At 46.8% G+C, this 26296-nt stretch overlaps 1 protein-coding gene across 2 annotated transcripts; it reads right to left on the bottom strand.

Annotated features, from left to right (window-relative positions):
• Positions 1-1568: 1568 nt before the first annotated feature.
• On the bottom strand, positions 1569-26109 carry LOC110513781 (DNA helicase B). Of its 2 annotated transcripts, none has more exons than XM_090228979.1 (14): positions 25790-26109; positions 24655-25014; positions 20596-20828; positions 19711-19929; positions 18699-19571; positions 16643-16820; positions 16334-16553; positions 15903-16042; positions 15740-15824; positions 13544-13603; positions 11810-12095; positions 11543-11701; positions 10593-11369; positions 1569-2319 (listed from the first exon to the last, which is right to left on the bottom strand). In XM_090228979.1, exons 1-13 carry the CDS (start codon positions 26001-26003, stop codon positions 10908-10910), a joined length of 3489 nt encoding a protein of 1162 aa, XP_090085105.1. In that variant the 5' UTR covers positions 26004-26109; the 3' UTR covers positions 1569-2319; positions 10593-10907. The 2 variants fall into 2 exon arrangements, with proteins under 2 accessions (XP_090085105.1, XP_090085106.1); XM_090228980.1 differs by having other exon boundaries at positions 16334-16475.
• Between the last annotated feature and the right edge of the window lie 187 nt (positions 26110-26296).

Below are 26296 nucleotides of genomic sequence, written 5' to 3'. Positions count from 1 at the left end.
AAAAAAAGATTTACAGAGTGGAAAAATAAACAACATGGCTGAGGTGATTTACAGAGTGGAAAAATAAACAACATGGCTGAGGTGATTTAGAGTGGAAAAATAACAACAACATGGCTGAGGTGATTTACAGAGTGGAAAAATAAACAACATGGCTGAGGTGATTTACAGAGTGGGAAAATAAACAACATGGCTGAGGTGATTTACAGAGTGGAAAAATAAACAACATGGCTGAGGTGATTTACAGAGTGGAAAAATAAACAACATGGCTGAGGTGATTTACAGAGTGGAAAAATAAACAACATGGCTGAGGTGATTTACAGAGTGGAAAGACAACAACATGGCTGAGGTGATTTACAGAGTGGAAAAATAACAACATGGCTGAGGTGATTTACAGAGTGGAAAAATAAACAACATGGCTGAGGTGATTTACAGAGTGGAAAGACAACAACATGGCTGAGGTGATTTACAGAGTGGAAAAATAAACAACATGGCTGAGGTGATTTACAGAGTGGAAAAATAAACAACATGGCTGAGGTGATTTACAGAGTAAAAAATAAACAACATGGCTGAGGTGATTTACAGAGTGGAAAAATAAACAACATGGCTGAGGTGATTTACAGAGTAAAAAATAAACAACATGGCTGAGGTGATTTACAGAGTAAAAAATAAACAACATGGCTGAGGTGATTTACAGAGTAAAAAATAAACAACATGGCTGAGGTGATTTACAGAGTGGGAAGACAACAACATGGCTGAGGTGATTTACAGAGTGGAAAAATAAACAACATGGCTGAGGTGATTTACAGAGTGGAAAAATAAACAACATGGCTGAGGTGATTTACAGAGTGGAAAAATAAACAACATGGCTGAGGTGATTTACAGAGTAAAAAATAAACAACATGGCTGATTTGATTGCAAACAAACTGATGAAATGATCTCATCTGAGGCTCTTGATCAATAAAATGATACAAGCCCAGATGTATAGCAATTAAAACATTTAAAATAAACAGATAGTAATGCAGTTTCCTGTCTAATGATGGCGCCGGAGGGGATTCCGACCGCAAGGCGCCACAGAGGGAAGTGGGTACGGCCCAGTACATCACTGGGGCCGAGCTTCCTGCCATCCAGGACCTCTATACCAGGCGGTGTCAGAGGAAGGGCCTAAAAATAGACTCCAGCCACCCCAGTCATAGACGGTTCTCTCTGCTACCGCACGGCAAGTGGTACCGGAGCATCAAGTCCAAAAGGCTCCTTAACAGCTCCCACCCAGAAGCCATAAGACTGCTGAACAGTTCATCAACTGGCCACCAGACTATTTACATTGAACCCCCCCCCCCACCCCCCCCCCACTAATGCTCCTCTCTATGATCTATGCATAGTCACGTTACCCCTACCTACCTCAATCACCTCGACTAACCTCTACCCCCCTACACATTGTCTCGGTACCGGTACCCCCTGTATATAACCTCACTATTTTTATTTTTATTGCGTTACTTTTTAAAAAACGAGTTTATTTAGTAAATATCATTCTTAACTCTTATTTTTAATTAAAATTGCATTATTGGTTATGGGCTTGTAAGTAAGCATTTCATGGTAAGGTCTACACTTGTATTCCGTGCATGTGACGTATAAAATATGATTTGATTAAGATATCCTGGTATCAATGCAGTAGTGGCCATCAATCATAAGATATCCTGGTATCAATGCAGTAGTGGCCATCAATCATAAGATATCCTGGTATCAATGCAGTAGTGGCCATCAATCATAAGATATCCTGGTATCAATGCAGTAGTGGCCATCAATCATAAGATATCCTGGTATCAATGCAGTAGTGGCCATCAATCATAAGATATCCTGGTATCAATGCAGTAGTGGCCATCAATCATAAGATATCCTGGTATCAATGCAGTAGTGGCCATCAATCATAAGATATCCTGGTATCAATGCAGTAGTGGCCATCAATCATAAGATATCCTGGTATCAATGCAGTAGTGGCCATCAATCATAAGATATCCTGGTATCAATGCAGTAGTGGCCATCAATCATAAGATATCCTGGTATCAATGCAGTAGTGGCCATCAATCATAAGATATCCTGGTATCAATGCAGTAGTGGCCATCAATCATAAGATATCCTGGTATCAATGCAGTAGTGGCCATCAATCATAAGATATCCTGGTTTCAATGGGTCAGGGAGAGAAGACGTTCAGTCCTGATCGGAGGGTGGACCTTGGAAAAGCCGTTTGCCGTGGGAGGTGGGCGTGCAGAGGGCGAGCTGCTGCAGTCTGGAACAGCCCAGCGGTGATTCGAATGGCTCCACCTACACAGATGACACAACAACAAGATGGAGTCAGAGAAACGTGATAACTCTTCCCAACTGACTCGCTTAAAATAACCCCCCCTCCTCCTCACCTCAACCACTTCTACTAAAATAACCCCTCCTCCTCCTTCACACCTCAACCACTTCTACTAAATTAACCCCTCCTCCTCCCCACCTCAACCACTTCTACTAAAATAACCCCTCCTCCTCCCCACCTCAACCACTTCTAACTAAAATAACCCCTCCTCCCCACCTCAACCACTTCTACTAAAATACCCCCCCCTCCTCCTCCTCCTCCCCACCTCAACCACTTCTACTAAAATAACCCTCTCCTCCTCCCCACCTCAACCACTTCTACTAAAATAACCCCTCCTCCTCCTCCTCCCCACCTCAACCACTTCTACTAAAATAACCCCTCCTCCTCCTCCTCCTCCCCACCTCAACCACTTCTACTAAAATAACCCCTCCTCCCCACCTCAACCACTTCTACTAAAATAACCCCTCCTCCTCCTCCCCACCTCAACCACTTCTACTAAAATAACCCCTCCTCCTCCCCACCTCAACCACTTCTACTAAAATAACCCCTCCTCCTCCTCCCCACCTCAACCACTTCTACTAAAATAACCCCTCCTCCTCCTCCTCCTCACCTCAACCACTTCTACTACAATAACCCCTCCTCCTCCCCACCTCAGCCACTTCTACTAAAATAACTCCTCCTCCTCCTCCTCCTCCTCCACACCTCAACCACTTCTACTAAAATAACCCCTCCTCCTCCCCACCTCAACCACTTCTACTAAAATAACCCCTCCTCCTCCTCCCCACCTCAACCACTTCTACTAAAATAACCCCTCCTCCTCCTCCACACCTCAACCACTTCTACTAAAATAACCCCTCCTCCTCCCCACCTCAACCACTTCTACTAAAATAACCCCTCCTCCTCCTCCACACCTCAACCACTTCTACTAAAATAACCCCTCCTCCTCCTCCTCCCCACCTCAACCACTTCTACTAAAATAACCCCTCCTCCTCCACACCTCAACCACTTCTACTAAAATAACCCCTCCTCCTCCCCACCTCAACCACTTCTACTAAAATAACCCCTCCTCCTCCTCCCCACCTCAACCACTTCTACTAAAATAACCCCTCCTCCTCCTCCACACCTCAACCACTTCTACTAAAATAACCCCTCCTCCTCCTCCCCACCTCAACCACTTCTACTAAAATAACCCCTCCTCCTCCTCCTCCACACCTAAACCACTTCTACTAAAATAACCCCCCCTCCTCCTCCCCACCTCAACCACTTCTACTAAAATAACCCCCCCTCCTCCTCCTCCCCACCTCAACCACTTCTACTAAAATAACCCCTCCTCCTCCTCCTCACCTCAACCACTTCTACTAAAATAACCCCTCCTCCTCCTCCACACCTCAACCACTTCTACTAGATACTCCCTCCTCCTCCTCCCCACCTCAACCACTTCTACTAAAATAACCCCTCCTCCTCCTCCTCCCCACCTCAACCACTTCGACTAAAATAACCCCCCCTCCTCCTCACCTCAACCACTTCTACTAAAATAACCCCTCCTCCTCCTCCACACCTCAACCACTTCTACTAAAATAACCCCTCCCTCCCTCCTCCTCACCTCAACCACTTCTACTAAATAACCCCTCCTCCTCCTCCTCCTCCTCCCCACCCACCATCCACCAAGATACTCCTCCACCTCCTCCCCACCTCAACCACTTCTACGTACAAATCCCTCCTCCTCACCTCAACCACTTCTACTAAAATAACCCCTCCTCCTCCTCACCTCAACCACTTCTACTAAAATAACCCCTCCTCCTCCTCCACACCTCAACCACTTCTACATGAAAATAACCCCTCCTCCTCCTCCTCCTCCTCCTCCTCCTCACCTCAACCACTTCTACTAAAACAACCCCCCCTCCTCCTCCCCACTCAACCACTTCTACTAAAATAACCCCTCCTCCTCCTCCTCCTCCCCACCTCAACCACTTCTACTAAAATAACCCCTCCTCCACCACACATCAACCAACTCCCACTAAAATAACCCCTCCTCCACCACACATCTACTTCTACTAAAATAACCCCTCCTCCTCCTCCCTCCTCCCCACCTCAACCACTTCTACTAAAATAACCCCTCCTCCTCCACACCTCAACCACTTCTACTAAAATAACCCCTCCTCCTCCTCACCTCAACCACTTCTACTAAAAATAACCCCTCCTCCTCCTCCTCCCCACTCAACCACTTCTGACTAAAATAACCCCTCCTCCTCCTCACCCACTTCTACGGCAGCACCCTTCCTCCCACCTCAACCACTTCTACTAAAATAACCCCTCCTCCTCCTCACCTCAACCACTTCTCATGAATAATAGTCCCTTCTCCTCACCCACTTCTACTTAAATAACCCCTCCTCCTCACCTCAACCACTTCTACTTAAATAACCCCTCCTCCTCCTCCACACCTCAACCACTTCTACTAAAGTAACCTCTTCCTCCTCACCCCAACCACTTCTACTAAACAACCCTCCTCCTCCTCCTCACCTCAACCACTTCTACTAAAATAACCCCTCCTCCTCCTCCTCACTCCTCACCAACTCCACCAAAATCTCCTCCTCCTCCTCCCCACCTCAACCACTTCTACTGAAACAGACCCCTCCTCCCCTCCTCCCCACCTCAACCACTTCTACTAAAATAACCCCTCCTCCTCCTCACCCACTTCTACTAAAATAACCACTCCTCCTCCCCACCTCAACCACTTCTACTAGACACAACCCCCCCCCCCCCCCTCCTCCTCACCTCAACCACTTCTACTCAAAATAACCCCTCCAACTCCTCACCCACTTCTACGGTACCTCCTCCTCACCTCAACCATCTTCACTAGATAGCTCCTCCACCTCACCACTTCGACCAAAATAACCCCTCCTCCTCCACACCAACCACTTCTACTAAAATAACCCCTCCTCCTCCTCCTCCCCACCTCAACCACTTCTGCATGAAAATAACCCCCCCTCCTCCTCCCCACCTCAACCACTTCTAACTACAATAACCCCTCCTCCTCACCCACTTCTACTAAAATAACCCCTCCTCCTCCACACTCAACCACTTCTACTAAAATAACCCCTCCTCCTCCTCACCCACTTCTACTAAACAACCCCTCCCTCCCTCCACACCTCAACCACTTCTACTAAAATAACCCCCCCTCCTCCTCCCCACCTCAACCACTTCTACTAGAAATAACCCCTCCTCCTCACCCACTTCTACTAAAATAACCCCTCCTCCTCCACACCTCAACCACTTCTACTAAAATAACCCCTCCTCCTCCTCACCTCAACCACTTCTACTAAAATAACCCCTCCTCCTCCCCACCTCAACCACTTCTACTAAAATAACCCCTCCTCCACACCTCAACCACTTCCACTAAAATAACCCCTCCTCCACACCTCAACCACTTCTACTAAAATAACCCCTCCTCCTCACCTCAACCACTTCTACTAAAATAACCCCTCCTCCTCCTCACCTCAACCACTTCTACTAAAATAACCCCTCCCTCCACACCAACCACTTCTACTCACAACCCCTCCTCCTCCCTCCCACCTCAACCACTTCTACTAAAATAACCCCTCCTCCTCCTCCTCCCCACCTCAACCACTTCTACTAAAATAACCCCTCCTCCTCACCCACTTCTACTAAAATAACCCCTCCCCACCTCAACCACTTCTACTAAAATAACCCCTCCTCCTCCTCCACACCTCAACCACTTCTACTAAAACACCCCCCCCCCCTCCTCCCTCCACACCTCACCTCAACCACTTCTACTAAAATATCCTCCCCTCCACACCTCAACCACTTCTACTAAAATAACCCCCCTCCTCCTCCTCCACACCTCAACCACTTCTACTAAAATAACCCCCCCTCCTCCTCCTCCACACCTCAACCACTTCTACTAAAATAACCCCTCCTCCTCCTCACCTCAACCACTTCTACTAAAATAACCCCTCCTCCTCCTCCCCACCTCAACCACTTCTACTAAAATAACCCCTCCTCCTCCTCCTCCTCTCTCCTCAACCACTTCTACTAAAATAACCCCTCCTCCTCCACACCTCAACCACTTCTACTAAAATAACCCCCTCCCTCCTCCTCCTCACCTCAACCACTTCTACTAAAATAACCCCTCCTCCTCACCTCAACCACTTCTACTAGATAAACCCCTCCTCCTCCTCCTCGTCCCCACTCAACCACTTCTACTAAAATAACCCCTCCTCCTCACCTCAACCACTTCTACTAAAATAACCCCTCCTCCTCCACACCTCAACCACTTCTACTAAAATAACCCCTCCTCCTCACCTCAACCACTTCTAAAATAACCCCCCCTCCTCCACACCTCAACCACTTCTACTAAAATAACCCCTCCTCCTCCCCACCTCAACCACTTCTACTAAAATAACCCCTCCTCCTCCACACTCCTACCACTTCTACTAAAATAACCCCTCCTCCTCCACACCTCAACCACTTCTACTAAAATTTCCCCTCCTCCTCCTCCCCACCTCAACCACTTCTACTAAAATAACCCCTCCTCCTCCTCACCTCAACCACTTCTACTAAAATAACCCCTCCCCCACACCTCAACCACTTCTACTAAAATAACCCCTCCTCCTCCTCCCCACCTCAACCACTTCTACTAAAATAACCCCACCTCCTCCTCCTCCTCCCCACCTCAACCACTTCACCAAAATAACCCCTCCTCCTCACCCACTTCTACTCTAAAATAACCCCTCCCCACCTCAACCACTTCTACTAAAATAACCCCTCCTCCTCCACACCTCAACCACTTCTACTAAAATAACCCCCCCCCCTCCTCCACACCTCACCTCAACCACTTCTACTAAAATAACCCCCCCTCCTCCTCCTCCCTCCACACCTCAACCACTTCTACTAAAATAGCCCCCCCTCCTCCTCCACACCTCAACCACTTCTACTAAAATAACCCCCCTCCTCCTCCTCCTCCACACCTCAACCACTTCTACGAAACTCCCCCCTCCTCCCTCCTCCACACCTCAACCACTTCTACGTAAATAACCCCTCCTCCTCACCTCAACCACTTCTACTAAAATAACCCCTCCTCCTCCTCCCCACCTCAACCACTTCTACTAAAATAACCCCCCCTCCTCCTCACCTCAACCACTTCTACTAAAATAACCCCTCCTCCTCCTCACCTCAACCACTTCTACTCTAAATAACCCCCTCCCTCCTCCTCCTCCCCACCTCAACCACTTCTACTAAAACAACCCCTCCTCCACACCTCAACCACTTCTACTAAAATAACCCCTCCTCCTCCTCCACACCTCAACCACTTCTACGACACTCTCCCCTCCTCACACACCTCAACCACTTCTACTAAAATAACCCCCCCTCCTTCCTCCTCCACACCTCAACCACTTCTACTCAAACAATAACTCCCTCCTCCTCTCTCCTCCCCACCTCAACCACTTCTACTAAAATAACCCCTCCTCCTCCTCCTCCACACCTCAACCACTTCTACGTACAACTCCTCCTCCACACCAACCACTTCTACGGCGCAACCCCCCCCCCTCCTCCTCCTCCCCACCTCAACCACTTCTACTAAAATAACCCCTCCTCCTCCTCCACACTCAACCACTTCTACTAAAATAACCCCTCCTCCTCCACACCTCAACCACTTCTACTAAATAACCCCTCCTCCTCCTCCACACCAACCACTTCTACTAAAATAACCCCTCCTCCTCCTCCACACCTCAACCACTTCTACTAAAATAACCCCTCCCCCTCCTCCACCTAACCACTTCTACTAAATAACCCCTCCTCCTCCTCCAACACCTCAACCACTTCTACTAAAATAACCCCTCCTCCTCCCTCCCTCCTCCTCCTCCTCCTCCTCACACCTCAACCACTTCTACTAACAGAACCCCTCCCTCCCTCCTCCTCCCTCCCTCCTCCACACCTCAACCACTTCTACGAAAATAACCCTCCTCCTCCTCCTCCTCAACCACTTCTACTAAAATAACCCCTCCTCCTCCTCCCTCCAACCACTTCTGACTAAAATAACCCCTCCTCCTCCTCCACACCTCAACCACTTCTACTAAAATAACCCCCTCCACCTCAACCACTTCTACTAAAATAACCCCCCCACCTCAACCACTTCTACTAAATAACCCCTCCTCCTCACACTCAACCACTTCTACTAAAATAACCCCCCCTCCTCCTCCACACCTCAACCACTTCTACTATAAATAACCCCCCCTCCTCCTCCTCCACACCTCAACCACTTCTACTAAAATAACCCCCCCTCCTCCTCCTCCTCTCCCTCCCCACCTCAACCACTTCTACTCAAATAACCCCTCCTCTCCCTCCTCCTCCTCCTCCTCCACACCTCAACCACTTCTACGTACAACCTCCCTCCTCCTCCCTCCACACCTCAACCACTTCTACTAAAATAACCCCCCCCCTCCTCCTCCCCACCTCAACCACTTCTACTAAAATAACCCCTCCTCCTCCTCCTCCTCCACACCTCAACCACTTCTACTAAAATAACCCCTCCTCCTCCTCCTCCACACCTCAACCACTTCTACTAAAATAACCCCTCCTCCTCCTCCACACCTCAACCACTTCTACTAAAATAACCCCTCCCTCCCTCCCTCCCTCCACACCTCAACCACTTCTACGTAAAATAACCCCTCCCCTCCTCCTCCTCACCTCAACCACTTCTACTAAAATAACCCCCTCCCTCCTCCTCCTCTCTCCACACCTCAACCACTTCTACTAAAATAACCCCTCCTCCTCCTCCTCCTCCTCCACACCTCAACCACTTCTACGACATACTCCTCTCCTCCTCCTCCTCCTCAACCACTTCTACTAAAATAACCCCCTCCCTCCTCCTCCTCCTCCTCAACCACTTCTACTAAAATAACCCCTCCTCCTCCTCCACACCTCAACCACTTCTACTTAGACAACCCCTCCTCCTCACCTCAACCACTTCTACTAAAATAACCCCTCCTCCTCCTCACCTCAACCACTTCTACTAAAATAACCCCTCCTCCTCCTCCTCCACACCTCAACCACTATTCACCAAAATAACCCCTCCTCCTCCTCCTCCCCACCTCAACCACTTCTACTAAAATAACCCCTCCTCCTCCTCCTCCTCCTCCTCCTCCTCCTCACCTCAACCACTTCTACTAAAATAACCCCTCCTCCTCCACACCTCAACCACTTCTACTAAAATAACCCCTCCTCCTCACCTCAACCACTTCTAAAATAACCCCCCCTCCACACCTCAACCATCTTCTCTACAAAAATAACCCCTCCTCCTCCTCTCTCTCCCTCCTCACCTCAACCACTTCTACTAAAATAACCCCTCCTCCTCCTCCTCCTCCTCCTCCTCACCTCAACCACTTCTACTAAAATAACCCCTCCTCCTCCTCCACACCTCAACCACTTCTACTAAAATAACCCCTCCTCCTCACCTCAACCACTTCTAAGATAAACCCCCCTCCTCCACACCTCAACCACTTCTACTAAAATAACCCCTCCTCCTCCTCCTCCTCACCTCAACCACTTCTACTAAAAACAACCCCTCCTCCAACCACTTCTACGGTACACCCTCCCTCCTCCCCACCTCAACCACTTCTACTATAAATAACCCCTCCCCCTCCACACCTCAACCACTTCTACTAAAATAACTCCTCCTCCTCACCTCAACCACTTCTACTAAAATAACCCCCCCTCCTCCTCACCTCAACCACTTCTACTAAAATAACCCCTCCTCCCTCCCACCTCAACCACTTCTACGGTACAACCCCTCCTCCTCCTCAACCACTTCTACTAAAATAACCCCTCCTCCTCCTCAACCACTTCTACTAAAATAACCCCTCCTCCTCCACACCTCAACCACTTCTACTAAAATAACCCCTCCTCCTCCTGCTCCTCCTCAACCACTTCTACTAAAATAACCCCTCCTCCTCCACACCTCAACCACTTCTACTAAAATAACCCCTCCAACACCTCACCTCAACCACTTCTACTAAAATAACCCCTCCTCCTCCTCCTCCTCCTCAACCACTTCTACTAAAATAACCCCCTCCCCTCCCCACCCAACCACTTCTACTAAAATATACTCCTCCTCCTCACCCCAACCACTAATTCCCTACTAAAATAACCCCTCCTCCTCCCACCCTCAACCACTTCTACTAAAAATAACCCCTCCTCCTCCTCCTCCTCCTCTTACCTTGATCTGTTTATGAGGAGTTACATTCTGTTTCTCACTGTCAGGACTGAGCGTCCTCTTGGAAGGGTGCTCTCAACCCCAGACCGAGCAGCTAAATGTGAACCCTTCCCCATGTGTCCATCCTCTCACAGCGCTGCTGTGGCCAGCCTCCATCTCGATCCCTTCCTCCTCCTCCTCCTTCCTCACACGACCCAGGCTGCTCCTGAGAGGGTCTCAGAGCTGCTGTTCATAGGCGACCAGGTATATGCCTGACTGAAAGTGATGTCGTCCATTAGAGAGGTGTCTGAGGCATCTGCCTGAGGAGCTGTTGGAGGCTCATTTCTCCACAGCTTCCTGGGTAGGACCGACGTAGAGTGGGACTGGGACACGATTGGCGTGAAGTGGGACTGCTAGGCTGGGCGTAGAGATGAGTCTGGGTGCTGCTATAGGGGTTTTGTAGGGGGTCCTTAGAGACCCGCTAGGTGTCTGTGAGGCCAGAGGAGTGGTCTGGTGTAGGTCCGAAGCCTGGGGCTGCCCTGCGAGGTGTACCCGGCTGGGGTTGGTTCTGGTTGGTTGGTCCTGCCCCTCAGCCCCAGGCTGGACCAGCAGCTCTTTGACCAGGGTTCCCAGCCTGGTGTTACGTGGGATGATGCGTCTCTTTATGGCCGAGGCCATGCCCTCACGCTTGGCTATGACATATACACGCTTCTGTCCCCGTGTCACAGCCGTGTACACGTGCTTCCACGTCTGGACGCTACCGTTACCCAGCACGTACACAATCGTCTCGGTCTCCGACCCCTGACGCACAGAGAAGGAAGGCACAGTACAACTGAAGAATTCCATCAGAGAAAATGTGTAACTAGTTAGAATCTACTGAACTGCTTAGTTTAAATAATTTTCTCATCAGTTTATGAATGGAGACAGAGAGAACACACACACACACACACACACACACACACACACACACACACCTGGAAGGTGTGTATGGTCCTAGCCCAGGCGTGTTGCAGTTTACATTCTCTCTGCAGCTCCCTGAAGGAAACACACAGCTCCCGTCCGTCACCATCATCCAGAGTCAAGTACCTCTGCTTCCTGCTCCGCTGTGAGCCCGCCTCCTCCTCTGTCACGTCCTGTCATAGGAGGAGACACAACCCAAGAGCACGGCTCAGCCAATTAGAATTGAGCAGCTTACAGAATAGCCTAAAACACGTGTAACTATTGGTCCTCTCGTCTCTCACATGTTTAATGAAGAATATCTCTCCGTTACACAGACGCTCTTTATTCTTCTCTTTAGTTTTCATTTTGTCACCACTTCCGTCTCTCTGTGTGGCCCCGTTCCCTCTCCGTCTCTCCCCTCCGTCCAGACCAGAAAGTCTCCGCTTGGTCCTGGCCCTGTCAGATACGTAGCTGTTCTCCAAGTCCTCTGCTTCGGGAGACACTTCCTTGTTCCTGTCTGTGACGTAGCCGTTCTTTGTACAGCAGACTTTATCTCTCGGCTGGAAATCTAGTCGGTTCTTGTTGTTTCTGAGGTAAAAAGATCGACACATCAAACCCAAATTATTTATCTATCTACAGATAAGGAGGCCAGCTGGGATTTCTAACAGAAACAAACGGGATCTAGGAGACGAGGCAAGTCTCCTCTGCCTCCTCACATTGCACATTCTTCCTTTTTACAACTGGTACAACAGCTCTATCTGGTGGTCCACTCATTACACAGCAGTAGAAACAATATCTCTTCTTAACCCCCCAGTGGCAGAAACGTCCTCTCTCCCTACAGCATCTCTTCCTATAGCAGTAGAAACAGCATCTCTTCCTACAGCATCTCTTCCTATAGCAGTAGAAACAGCATCTCTCCCTACAGCATCTCTTCCTATAGCAGTAGAAACAGCATCTCTTCCTATAGCAGTAGAAACAGCATCTCTTCCTATAGCAGTAGAAACAGCATCTCTTCCTATAGCAGTAGAAACAGCATCACTTCCTATAGCAGTGGAAACAGCATCACTTCCTATAGCAGTAGAAACAGCATCACTTCCTATAGCAGTAGAAACAGCAACTCTTCCTATAGCAGTAGAAACAGCATCATGTCCTATAGCAGTAGAAACAGCATCACTTCCTATAGCAGTAGAAACAGCATCTCTTCCTATAGCAGTAGAAACAGCATCACTTCCTATAGCAGTAGAAACATCATATCTTCCTACAGCAGTAGACACAGCATCACTTCCTATAGCAGTAGAAACAGCATCACTTCCTATAGCAGTAGAAACAGCATCACTTCCTATAGCAGTAGAAACAGCATCACTTCCTATAGCAGTAGAAACAGCATCTCTTCCTATAGCAGTAGAAACAGCATCACTTCCTATAGCAGTAGAAACAGCATCACTTCCTATAGCAGTAGAAACAGCATCACTTCCTATAGCAGTAGAAACAGCATATCTTCCTATAGCAGTAGACACAGCATCACTTCCTATAGCAGTAGAAACAGCATCACTTCCTATAGCAGTAGAAACAGCATCACTTCCTATAGCAGTAGAAACAGCATCACTTCCTATAGCAGTAGAAACAGCATCACTTCCTATAGCAGTAGAAACAGCATCACTTCCTATAGCAGTAGAAACAGCATCTCTTCCTATAGCAGTAGAAACAGCATCACTTCCTATAGCAGTAGAAACAGCATCACTTCCTATAGCAGTAGAAACAGCATCACTTCCTATAGCAGTAGAAACAGCATCACTTCCTATAGCAGTAGAAACAGCATCTCTTCCTATAGCAGTAGAAACAGCATCTCTTCCTATAGCAGTAGAAACAGCATCACTTCCTATAGCAGTAGAAACAGCATCACTTCCTATAGCAGTAGAAACAGCATCACTTCCTATAGCAGTAGAAACAGCATCACTTCCTATAGCAGTAGAAACAGCATCACTTCCTATAGCAGTAGAAACAGCATCACTTCCTATAGCAGTACAGTAACTTACTTGGTGCGGTGGTCGCAGTAATGTTTGCAGCAAAGCTCATTGATCAAGACACACTCCTTTCTGAAAAACAAACAGCTACAGTTAAGATACAGGTCTTAATATAGAAAACCTCTACTGTCCCTATAGTATAGAGAACCCCTCTACTGGCCCTATACTATAGAGAACCCCTCTACTGTCCCTATAGTATAGAGAACCCCTCTACTGTCCCTATAGTATAGAGAACCCCTCTACTGTCCCTGTAGTATAGAGAACCCCTCTACTGTCCCTATAGTATAGAGAACCCCTCTACTGTCCCTATAGTATAGAGAACCCCTCTACTGGCCCTATAGTATAGAGAACCCCTCTACTGTCCCTGTAGTATCAATGGTATAGAGAACCCCTCTACTGTCCCTATAGTATAGAGAACCCCTCTACTGTCCCTATAGTATAGAGAACCCCTCTACTGTCCCTATAGTATCAATGGTATAGAGAACCCCTCTACTGTCCCTATAGTATAGAGAACCCCTCTACTGTCCCTATAGTATAGAGAACCCCTCTACTGGCCCTATAGTATAGAGAACCCCTCTACTGTCCCTATAGTATCAATGGTATAGAGAACCCCTCTACTGTCCCTATAGTATAGAGAACCCCTCTACTGGCCCTATAGTATAGAGAACCCCTCTACTGTCCCTATAGTATCAATGGTATAGAGAACCCCTCTACTGTCCCTATAGTATAGAGAACCCCTCTACTGTCCCTATAGTATCAACGGTGTAGAGAACCCCTCTACTGTCCCTATAGTATAGAGAACCCCTCTACTGTCCCTATAGTATAGAGAACCCCTCTACTGGCCCTATAGTATAGAGAACCCCTCTACTGGCCCTATAGTATAGAGAACCCCTCTACTGTCCCTATAGTATAGAGAACCCCTCTACTGTCCATATAGTATCGATGGTATAGAGAACCCCTCTACTGTCCCTATAGTATCAATGGTATAGAGAACCCCTCTACTGTCCCTATAGTATAGAGAACCCCTCTACTGTCCCTATAGTATCAACGGTGTAGAGAACCCCTCTACTGTCCCTATAGTATAGAGAACCCCTCTACTGTCCCTATAGTATAGAGAACCCCTCTACTGTCCCTATAGTATAGAGAACCCCTCTACTGTCCCTATAGTATAGAGAACCCCTCTACTGTCCCTATAGTATAGAGAACCCCTCTACTGTCCCTATAGTATAGAGAACCCCTCTACTGTCCCTATAGTATCGATGGTATAGAGAACCCCTCTACTGTCCCTATAGTATCAATGGTATAGAGAACCCCTCTACTGTCCCTATAGTATAGATAACCCCTCTACTGTCCCTATAGTATAGATAACCCCTCTACTGGCCCTATAGTATAGATAACCCCTCTACTGTCCCTATAGCATAGAGAACCCCTCTACTGTCCCTATAGTATAGAGAACCCCTCTACTGTCCCTATAGTATCGATGGTATAGAGAACCCCTCTACTGTCCCTATAGTATCGATGGTATAGAGAACCCCTCTACTGTCCCTATAGTATAGATAACCCCTCTACTGTCCCTATAGTATCCATGGTATAGAGAACCCCTCTACTGTCCCTATAGTATAGATAACCCCTCTACTGTCCCTATAGTATAGATAACCCCTCTACTGTCCCTATAGCATAGAGAACCCCTCTACTGTCCCTATAGTATAGAGAACCCCTCTACTGTCCCTATAGTATCGATGGTATAGAGAACCCCTCTACTGTCCCTATAGTATCGATGGTATAGAGAACCCCTCTACTGTCCCTATAGTATAGAGAACCCCTCTACTGGCCCTATAGTATAGAGAACCCCTCTACTGTCCCTATAGTATCTACGGTGTAGAGAACCCCTCTACTGTCCCTATAGTATAGAGAACCCCTCTACTGTCCCTATAGTATAGAGAACCCCTCTACTGTCCCTATAGTATAGAGAACCCCTCTACTGTCCCTATAGTATAGAGAACCCCTCTACTGTCCCTATAGTATCTACGGTGTAGAGAACCCCTCTACTGTCCCTATAGTATAGATAACCCCTCTACTGTCCCTATAGTATAGAGAACCCCTCTACTGTCCCTATAGTATAGAGAACCCCTCTACTGTCCCTATAGTATCTACGGTGTAGATAACCTCTACATGTCTGACCACTCTACTGTGTAATGCGTGTCTTACCGTCTGAAGGCAATGAACTGTGACGTGGCGTCATTCCTCAGTCCTGGAGCAGCTTTCAATAGTAGTTCGATAGCCACCTGAAGGTCTGAAAAACAACATCACATTGTGTTGCATTATATTGGTAGTGTTCTGTGTTTTCAGATGGAGTCCACGGTGTACTCACCATAGTCAGAGTCTGTGTTGGGCAGCAGGATGAGGATGAACCTCTTGTCTTCAGAGGGCATGGTGTAACTTCCATTCAGATCCAAGATGGCGTCGTAGTGGAGCGGTCTGAAACTACGATTCATCCCCATCTCTGCAATTCTGATTTTTTTTTTTTTTTAAAAGGACAGACGCAGGATTTTTCGTTTCTCATGGACGGTCATGGCATCAGGACATGACAAAAACAATCTTACAGAATTAGCCATTTTTTTTTTTTTTTAAATCAAGAAAATTAGTTTAATATATCTGCATTTTCAAAGTTGTATCTAAAGTATATTCTATCTACATACTGAATTAATTCATGGTTCTTTTTATTTTATATTATCAAATAGTCACTGTGGTATTTTTACGTTTGTGTGGAAACTAAAAGACAAAAACCAATGTCATATTTACTGTCCGGCGTTGTTGACGATGAGTTGAGACTCAGCTCTGTGATTGGTCCTCATCTCGATGGCCCAATGGGCTCGGCCCAGACTGTGGAACAGGTCGTACAAGGTGTTTCCTGGCTGGATACTGGGCAGCTGACGCACATCACCTAGACAAACAGGCAGACTGTGGAACAGGCCATACAAGGTGTTTCCTGGCTGGATACTGGGCAGCTGACGCACATCACCTAGACAAACAGGCAGACTGTGGAACAGGCCATACTTCCTGACGGGCGAACATGTACAGCTTAAACCTGAACTTAAAAAACGAACGTACCCAAGATGACGAACTTCCTGAGCTGTGCGTGTTTGGTGAGCATGGTGAGGACGGAGTGGAGGAGCTGAACACACACCAGACTGCCCTCGTCCACCACCAACACGCGCACAGACGCAAACTTCCACTCCTCAGGAGCCCCGTTGGGGTCTTTCTTGGCCTGCATGAAACTCCACACTACCTGAGAGGGAGGGGTGACAGGGAAGAGTGAACAGGAGGGAGGGGTGACGGGGAAGAGTGAACAGGAGGGAGGGGTGACGGGGAAGAGTGAACAGGAGGGAGGGGTGACGGGGAAGAGTGAACAGGAGGGAGGGGTGACGGGGAAGAGTGAACAGGAGGGAGGGGTGACGGGGAAGAGTGAACAGGAGGGAGGGGTGACGGGGAAGAGTGAACAGGAGGGAGGGGTGACGGGGAAGAGTGAACAGGAGGGAGGGGTGACGGGGAAGAGTGAACAGGAGGGAGGGGTGACGGGGAAGAGTGAACAGGAGGGAGGGGTGACGGGGAAGAGTGAACAGGAGGGAGGGGTGACGGGGAAGAGTGAACAGGAGGGAGGGGTGACGGGGAAGAGTGAACAGGAGGGAGGGGTGACGGGGAAGAGTGAACAGGAGGGAGGGGTGACGGGGAAGAGTGAACAGGAGGGAGGGGTGACGGGGAAGAGTGAACAGGAGGGAGGGGTGACGGGGAAGAGTGAACAGGAGGGAGGGGTGACGGGGAAGAGTGACGGGGAAGAGTGAACAGGAGGGAGGGGTGACGGGGAAGAGTGAACAGGAGGGAGGGGTTAGGTATCTGTGACCTCTGGAAGTGGCACTATGTACAGTCGTGGACAAAAGTTGAGAATGACACAAATATTAATTTCCACAAAGTTTGCTGCTTCAGTATCTTTAGATATTTTGTCAGATGTTACTATGGAATACTGAAGTATAATTACAAGCATTTCATAAGTGTCAAAGGCTTTTATTGACAATTATAAATTGATGCAAAGAGTCAATATTTGCAGTGTTGACCTTTCTTTTTCAAGACCTCTGCAATCCGCCCTGGCATGCTGTCGATTAACTTCTGGGCCACATCCTGACTGATGGCAGCCCATTCTTGCATAATCAATACTTGGAGTTTGTCAGAGTTTGTGGGTTTTTGTTTGTCCACCCGCCTCTTGAGGATTGACTCGATAAATGATTGATTCGATAAATGGTTGATTTAGGTGCAATCTTACTGGCAATAATATCTTTGCCTGTGAAGCCCTTTTTGTGCAAAGCAATAATGACGGCACGTGTTTCCTTGCAGGTAACCATGGTTGACAGAGGAAGAACAATGATTCCAAGCACCACCCTCCTTTTGAAGCTTCCAGTCTATTATTCGACCTCAATCAGCATGACAGAGTGATCTCCAGCCTTGTCCTCGTCAACACTCACACCTGTGTTAACGAGAGAATCACTGACATGACAGCTGGTCCTTTTGTGGCAGGGCTGAAATGCAGTGGAATTTTTTGGGGGGGGATTCAGTTCATTTGCATGGCAAAGAGGGACTTCGCAATTAATTGCAATTCATCTGATCACTCTTCATAACATTCTAGAGTATATGCAAATTGCCATCATACAAACTGAGGCAGGAGACTTTGTAAAAATTAATATTTGTGTCATTCTCAAAACTTTTGGCCACGACTGTAGATGTAAAACCTCTCTCTAGCAACGGGAAACGACTGTACAACACATGGACCTGACTACTGATGTTAAACTGGTTCATTTAGAACAATATGGCCGCCCACGGTGAGCATGGCCGCTTACAGAAAACAAGTGGAAAACTTGACCTACAAATTACACAAATAATCCTTTGTAAACCATGAAAATGATAAAACATTTCAGCCGTTTATTTTGGTCTCACCGAAACCTTTCTATTACAGAGACAAAGCCTGCATGGACAGAGAATGTGACTTCTAGCTTTACCCAGGCTAATGTTTGCCATTCAGAAACCTGTTCTGACTATCTGCTATTAGCCGGGTACAGAACTGGGTCAGAACCATTCTAGAAGTCATTCTAAGGGCAGAACTGTCTCCTGTACCAACCTGGTGCAGGGTGTAGGCCTTGAAGCAGGTCCTCTTGGTGAGCAGAGACGCAGCTCTCCCTGTGGGTGCTGTTAGTAACACCTCGTCCTCTCCCTGTAAAACCCACGACGACGACGACTTCTTCTTCTCGTCCTTTACCTCCCCCTCTAACTGAGAGAGGAGACTCTTCGACAGGGCTTCTTCCTCCCACGCATCGGCTTCCTCCCACGCCTCAGACCCCAAGGAGTCATTTTCAAAGTCCCAGCATGCCTTCCTGACCTCCTTCTCTGGGCTCTGCTGCAAGGCGGCCTTGAACACCAGACTCACCACCGTGGTCTTACCACAGCCCCCCTTACCGCTGATCACCGTCACTGGATTGAAGCAGATCATCTCTGCTGCACGTACCTGGTCTGGGTCTAAATCTACTGGAGGAGGGCCCTGGTCTGGGTCTAAATCTACTGGAGGGCCCTGGTCTGGGTCTAAATCTACTGGAGGGCCCTGGTCTGTAGGGGCTGGTTCAGGTTTGATGTGGTCTGGGACAGAGTATCCGCTGGCTGTTCTAACAGCAGCACTAGTACGGTCTGTCTCTGCAGCGCTGCCATCCATATCACACCTTTCATTCAGCTCATCAGCCTTCCGCTCTGCGTCGGACTCCACTTCACCTTGATCCTCCCTACTCCCTCCATCCCCTCCCGTCTTCCTCAGCCTCTGCAGAGCCGAAGCAGTCAGCACCTCTATGACATCCAGAGGTATAACCCAGGGCTCTTCCTGCACCAGACAGCGTAGGCACTCAGCTATCCCAGTCTCATAAGAATGCAGGTTCTGCAGCGCCACCTTCTGGCGATCCCGTACCACGACGCCCAGCTCTTTGAGGAAGTGGACTGCGTCCCACACCTGAATGAAAGAACGAGCCGAATTAACTACATTTGAAAATTCAAAATAAATACATATGGAGCTGCCTCAGCCAAACGAACCAACAAACAATACATAAAACACAAAGTGGACAGACGGATTTATTCTGTGTTCCTCGTACCTCCACCTCCATCACGGAGCTACACCCTCTCCTGACCTCGTCACACAGGGTGGGGAGCTCCGTGTAGGTACTGCCCGTCCTGCAGCAGTGGTTCTTCAGAGAGTCGTAGACTCGCAGGGCGTTACGCTGCTTCAGAGGGATCTCTTGGAAGAGTTTACACTCATGGAAGGATCTCAGCTGAGCCTCGCAATGGACCACCTTCAACTCCTTGTACATAACCTAGAGAGAGAGGGGAGTAGGGGAGAGAGGGAGAGGGGAGTAGGGGAGAGAGGGGGAGTAGGGGAGAGGAGGGGAGAGGGAGGAGAGGGGAGAGAAAGAGAGGGAGGAGGGAGGAGAGGGGAGAGAAAGGGAAAGAGGGGAGTAGGGGGGAGGGAGGAGAGGGGAGAGAAAGGGAGGGAGGGGGGAGAGGGGAGGAGGGGGGAGAGGGGAGTAGGGGGAGAGAAAGGGAGGGAGGAGAGGGGAGAGAAAGGGAGGGAGGAGAGGGGAGAGAAAGGGAGGGAGGAGAGGGGAGAGAAAGGGAGGGGGGAGTAGGGGAGAGGGAGGAGAGGGGAGAGAAAGGGAGGGGGAGTAGGGGAGAGGGAGGAGAGGGGAGAGAGGGAGAGAGGAGTAGGGGGGAGGGAGGAGAGGGGAGAGAGGGAGAGGGGAGTAGGGGGGAGAGAGGGAGAGGGGAGTAGGGGGGAGAGAGGAGAGAGGAAAAGTGAGAAGCGATTACTCAAGATAATGAATTATTTTCTTATTTGAGTTCATGTCAAAGCGTGCATGGCAGATTGGAGGGATGCGATGTGATACTTCACTGCTGGATTGGTCTGATCGAAGACTACAGAAACTGTTGACAAAGTATGTTAACCAACCACAGTCCACAACCAGCCAGGAGGTTACGCTTACATAGTTAAAGCCCAGCTTCCAGACGTCCGTCTTGATCATCTCCTCTATTTTGGCCAGCAAGCTGAGATCCTCCTCTTCCTCCTCCTCTATCTGTGTAGCACCCTGTGCCGCAGGATGTTTTGGGCTTTTCTTTCCCCGACTCAGGAGCTCTGTGAAGCGCCCTGGCAGTAGGGTAGGCAGGTATCTCATCACATGGGGGTACAGAGAGGCAGCAGTCACTTGCATCCCTGCAACTGACAGACATACCGATGACATGAGCTGTGTTCCAGATACCCATACTAAATGTTAGTATACTGTAAACCAACGGTAACATTTCAGTTGAGCGCGCTAGCGCTTCACACGTATACCGGAAGCTGATGCTGTTGCTATGCAACCTATTGCTAGCTTGTTAGCGTAACAAATTACTAGCTAGACTTCGGGTATGTTCGTAACTTCGATCTGGGAGTGCCAGAGTGCGCTCTGGGCGTTTGTAAATTCAGGGCGTTGTCAGATTCAACGGGTGTTGAGCGTTGGTAACTAACTGTGCTGCTGGTAACTAACTGTGCTGCTGGTAACTAACTGTGCTGCTGGCAACTAACTGTGCTGCTGGCAACTAACTGTGCTGCTGGCAACTAACTGTGCTGCTGGCAACTAACTGTGCTGCTAACTGTGCTGCTGGTAACTAACTGTGCTGCTGGTAACTAACTGTGCTGCTGGCAACTAACTGTGCTGCTGGCAACTAACTGTGCTGCTGGTAACTAACTGTGCTGCTGGCAACTAACTGTGCTGCTGGCAACTAACTGTGCTGCTGGCAACTAACTGTGCTGCTGGCAACTAACTGTGCTGCTAACTGTGCTGCTGGTAACTAACTGTGCTGCTGGTAACTAACTGTGCTGCTGGCAACTAACTGTGCTGCTGGCAACTAACTGTGCTGCTGGCAACTAACTGTGCTGCTGGCAACTAACTGTGCTGCTGGCAACTAACTGTGCTGCTGGCAACTAACTGTGCTGCTGGCAACTAACTGTGCTGTGCTGCTGGCAACTAACTGTGCTGCTGGCAACTAACTGTGCTGCTGGCAACTAACTGTGCTGCTGGCAACTAACTGTGCTGTGCTGCTGGCAACTAACTGTGCTGCTGGCAACTAACTGTGCTGCTGGTAACTAACTGTGCTGCTGGTAACTAACTGTGCTGCTGGCAACTAACTGTGCTGCTGGCAACTAACTGTGCTGCTGGCAACTAACTGTGCTGCTGGTAACTAACTGTGCTGCTGGTAACTAACTGTGCTGCTGGTAACTAACTGTGCTGCTGGCAACTAACTGTGCTGCTGGCAACTAACTGTGCTGCTGGCAACTAACTGTGCTGCTGGCAACTAACTGTGCTGCTGGCAACTAACTGTGCTGCTGGCAACTAACTGTGCTGCTGGTAACTAACTGTGCTGCTGGTAACTAACTGTGCTGCTGGTAACTAACTGTGCTGCTGGCAACTAACTGTGCTGCTGGCAACTAACTGTGCTGCTGGCAACTAACTGTGCTGCTGGTAACTAACTGTGCTGCTGGTAACTAACTGTGCTGCTGGCAACAATTGAAATACGTTTTTTTTTTTGCCGATATTGACCGACACATTCAACGGGTGTTGAGCGTTTGTAAATTCATCAGAGAGTGCTCTGAAATCGGAGTAGATAGCCAGAGGGAATTTACGAACGCACCCCTATGACTAATAAGCATACTACATACCCAACTGGTGTCACAAATAGTATGGTTAGTATGGTATAGAATGGTATAGTATGGTATAGTGTGGTATAGAATGGTATAGAATGGTATGGTTAGTATGGTATAGAATGGTATAGTATGGTATGGTTAGTATGGTATAGTATGGTATAGTATGGTATAGAATGGTATGGTTAGTATGGTATAGAATGGTATAGTTAGTATGGTATAGCATGGTATGGTATAGAATGGTATGGTTAGTATGGTATAGAATGGTATAGTTAGTATGGTATAGTATGGTATGGTTAGTATGGTATAGAATGGTATGGTTAGTATGGTATAGAATGGTATAGTTAGTATGGTATAGTATGGTATGGTTAGTATGGTATAGAATGGTTAGTATGGTATGGTATGGTATAGTATGGTATAGTATGGTATGGTTAGTGTGGTATGGTTAGTATGGTATAGAATGGTATAGTATGGTTACTATGGTATAGTATGGTATGGTATAGTATGGTATAGTATGTTATGGTATAGTATGGTTACTATGGTATAGTATGGTATAGTATGTGATGGTTAGTATGGTATAGTATGGTATAGTATGGTTACTATGGTATAGTATGGTATGGTATAGTATGGTATACTATGGTATAGTATGGTATGGTATAGTATGGTTACTATGGTATAGTATGGTATAGTATGTGATGGTTAGTATGGTATAGTATGGTATAGTATGGTTACTATGGTATAGTATGGTATGGTATAGTATGGTATACTATGGTATAGTATGGTATGGTATGGTATAGAATGGTTAGTATGGTATGGTATAGTGTGGTATAGTATGGTATAGTATGTTATAGTATGGTATAGTATGGTATGGTTAGTATGGTATAGAATGGTATAGTATGGTATAGAATGGTTAGTATGGTATGGTATAGTATGGTATGGTTAGTATGGTATAGAATGGTATAGTTAGTATGGTATAGTATGGTATGGTTAGTATGGTATAGAATGGTATAGTATGGTATAGAATGGTTAGTATGGTATGGTATAGAATGGTATAGTATAGATTGGTATAGTATAGTATGGTATATAATGGTTAGTATGGTATAGAATGGTATATTATGGTATGGTTAGTATGGTATAGTATGGTATAGTATGGTATAGAATGGTTAGTATGGTATAGAATGGTATATTATGGTATGGTTAGTATGGTATAGAATGGTTAGTATGGTATAGAATGGTATAGTATGGTATGGTTAGTATGGTATAGAATGGTATAGTATGGTATGGTTAGTATGGTATAGAATGGTATAGTATGGTATGGTGTAGATTGGTATGGTTAGTATGGTATAGAATGGTATAGTATAGATTGGTATAGTATAGTATGATATAGAATGGTATAGAATGTATGGTATAGAATGGTATAGTATAGAATGGTATAGTATGGTATAGTTAGTATGGTATGGTTAGTATGGTATAGAATGGTATAGTATAGAATGGTATAGTTAGTATGATATAGAATGGTATAGTATAGAATGGTATAGTATAGAATGGTATAGTATGGTATAGTTAGTATGGTATGGTTAGTATGGTATAGAATAGTATGGTATAGAATGGTATAGTTAGTATGGTATAGAATGGTATAGTATAGAATGGTATAGTTAGTATGGTATAATATAGAATGGTATAGAATGGTATAGTATGGTATAGAATGATATAGTATGGTATAGTTAGTATGGTATGGTTAGTATGGTATAGAATGGTATAGTATGGTATAATATAGAATGGTATAGAATGGTATAGTATAGAATGGTATAGTTAGTATGGTATAGAATGGTATAGTATAGAATGGTATAGTTAGTATGGTATAATATAGAATGGTATAGAATGGTATAGAATGATATAGTATGGTATAGTTAGTATGGTATGGTTAGTATGGTATAGAATGGTATAGTATGGCATAGAATGGTATAGAATGGTTAGTATGGTATATAATGGTATAGAATGGTATAGAATGGTATAGTATAGAATGTATAGAATGGTATAAAATAGAATGGTATAGTATGGTATAGAATGGTTAGTATGGTATAGAATGGTATAGTATGGTATAGAATGGTATAGAATGGTATAGTATAGAATAGTATAGAATGGTATAGAATGGTATAGTTAGTATGGTATGGTTAGTATGGTATAGAATGGTATAGTATAGAATGGTATAGTATAGAATGGTATGGTTAGTATGGTATAGAATGGTATAGTATAGAATGGTATGGTAGGAGTATTCGAACACAGCTATGGTCTTTACTCACAGCACTTCATATTACCAAAACACATCAGGGTCAAGATGTATCTCTCCCCCACGTCCACCTACCTGAAACAGAGACCAAGGCTTTAATCTGCTGTGCCAAAGCCCTGTGCTGCTCTCCTTCCTCAAACTCAGCCAGAACTTCCTGCAAGTTAGCAAACTCCACCTTCCTTCCCATCGGCAGCCAAGCAAAGAAGGGGACGACAAACTGTGCGTCCACGCCGCAGGCTGTGAGGAACAGAGACAGGACAGAGTGGTCCGGGTCTCCCTGGAGGTCTGAGCGAAGGCGGTAGGCAGGGTAGCCCCGTAGCACCAGCTTGCCCTTGGCAGCGCGGGTCGTGCAGGTAGCCTCCCACCACGGGTCCTTCAGACTGAACCGGCCCATTACTCTGCATCTCTTACCAGACACGCTGTCCAGGAAATCAACTAGAACGGACATGGGATAGAAAATGAAACAATTACACAAGATAGTTAGTTATTGAGCTGACTAACGTTAGGTAGCTAGATCATCAGCATGCATTCATCGTGGTGGATTGTATGATAGTGTTTTGTGGGAGGTGGGTATAATTTGTGGGAACGTTCCAACAGGAATCTGTAACAAAAACTTGGTAAAGTACAAGGTTGGCAACAAACAACGCATACAAAAGTAGCATGATCAATTCACCTAGCTAACTAAATGCCGAACAGGCATCAACTCACCACGTAGCTTATTCTTAATGTTTGTTCGTAGGCTACCAGAGAGAGGACAGATATTTTTACGGAATAAACATGCTGAATGGAAAAAGCCCACCCTCTCTACCCGGTATCTTATTCTGCCGCTATACAACTTTGTATACGTTGTTTTGTTGGCAACCTTGTACTTTAACAAGTTTTTGGTTACAGATTCCTCCTGTTGGAACTTTCCCACAAATTATACCCACCTTTCTGTGGGTGTATTAGTGTCACCAACAAGAGATAAACCAGATTGAACAAACTATATAAATTACAGTAGACTCCTCTCTACAGTAGGAGAAATTACAATCAATACAAGCTCGACCGACAAGAGTGACACTGTCACTGTCCCTTTACACCGAATGATTGGCAACTTGCTTGTTAGATAAATATGCCTAATTTGTTGCAAGTGACAACCGCATTAGCTAGTTAGGTTAACTTCTACATGTGCATTTATCAAAACTATGATGATCTGTCAACGACCACTCACCTTCGTTTCGGCCCGGTACGGAGGAATTAAACACATGTCCTCCTGAACTAACGCTGTCCATCTCTTTCATATCCAGAAAATCCGGCTGTGCATCTTCTTCCTCCTCATCATCTTCCCAATCAGAGTCGTCATTTTCGGGGTTTTTAACCTTCTTTTCGGGTAAAATGTAACCAACTAGGATTCTGTCACCAAGAGGACACCCCGACTGTGACATTTCTGTTTTGTTTTGCTTATTTCGCGCGTCAATTGAATTTGACAGCTGACATAAAAACAAGGAAGTGGCAAAGCGGAAGTGCTTTTGCCTTTTTTCCGAGGCAACCTAAAAACTATCGTGTGACCGCCACCTACCGGCTTGGAGGGGTAAGGTGCAGTTTGATGAGTCTCATCTGGTTATAATTAGTCTTACCAGATACCACAACATCGTATTTTAAATCATGAATGCCGTTATAGTTGTGCATTACAGTGAAAGCGGACTATAGTTTGTTTACCTACAAATAATTCAAACGA

The sequence above is a fragment of the Oncorhynchus mykiss genome, unplaced genomic scaffold (assembly GCF_057628025.1).
Source record: "Oncorhynchus mykiss isolate SJ-2025 unplaced genomic scaffold, ASM5762802v1 scaffold106, whole genome shotgun sequence".
NCBI classification, from domain to species: domain Eukaryota; kingdom Metazoa; phylum Chordata; class Actinopteri; order Salmoniformes; family Salmonidae; genus Oncorhynchus; species Oncorhynchus mykiss.
Note: the sequence above shows the minus strand (reverse complement) of the source record. Positions and strands in the feature narration are given on the sequence as shown.

Excerpts from the sequence above, each read along its gene's own strand:
- LOC110513781 (XM_090228979.1), bottom strand. The coding sequence starts at position 26,003 with ATGTCACAGTCGGGGTGTCCTCTTGGTGACAGAATCCTAGTTGGTTAC. Across the intron at positions 19,930-20,595 it reads GGAAGCTGGGCTTTAACTAT|GTTATGTACAAGGAGTTGAA; the intron begins GTAAGCGTAACC and ends CTCTCTCTCTAG. Across the intron at positions 11,370-11,542 it reads GGACCATACACACCTTCCAG|GGGTCGGAGACCGAGACGAT; the intron begins GTGTGTGTGTGT and ends TCTGTGCGTCAG.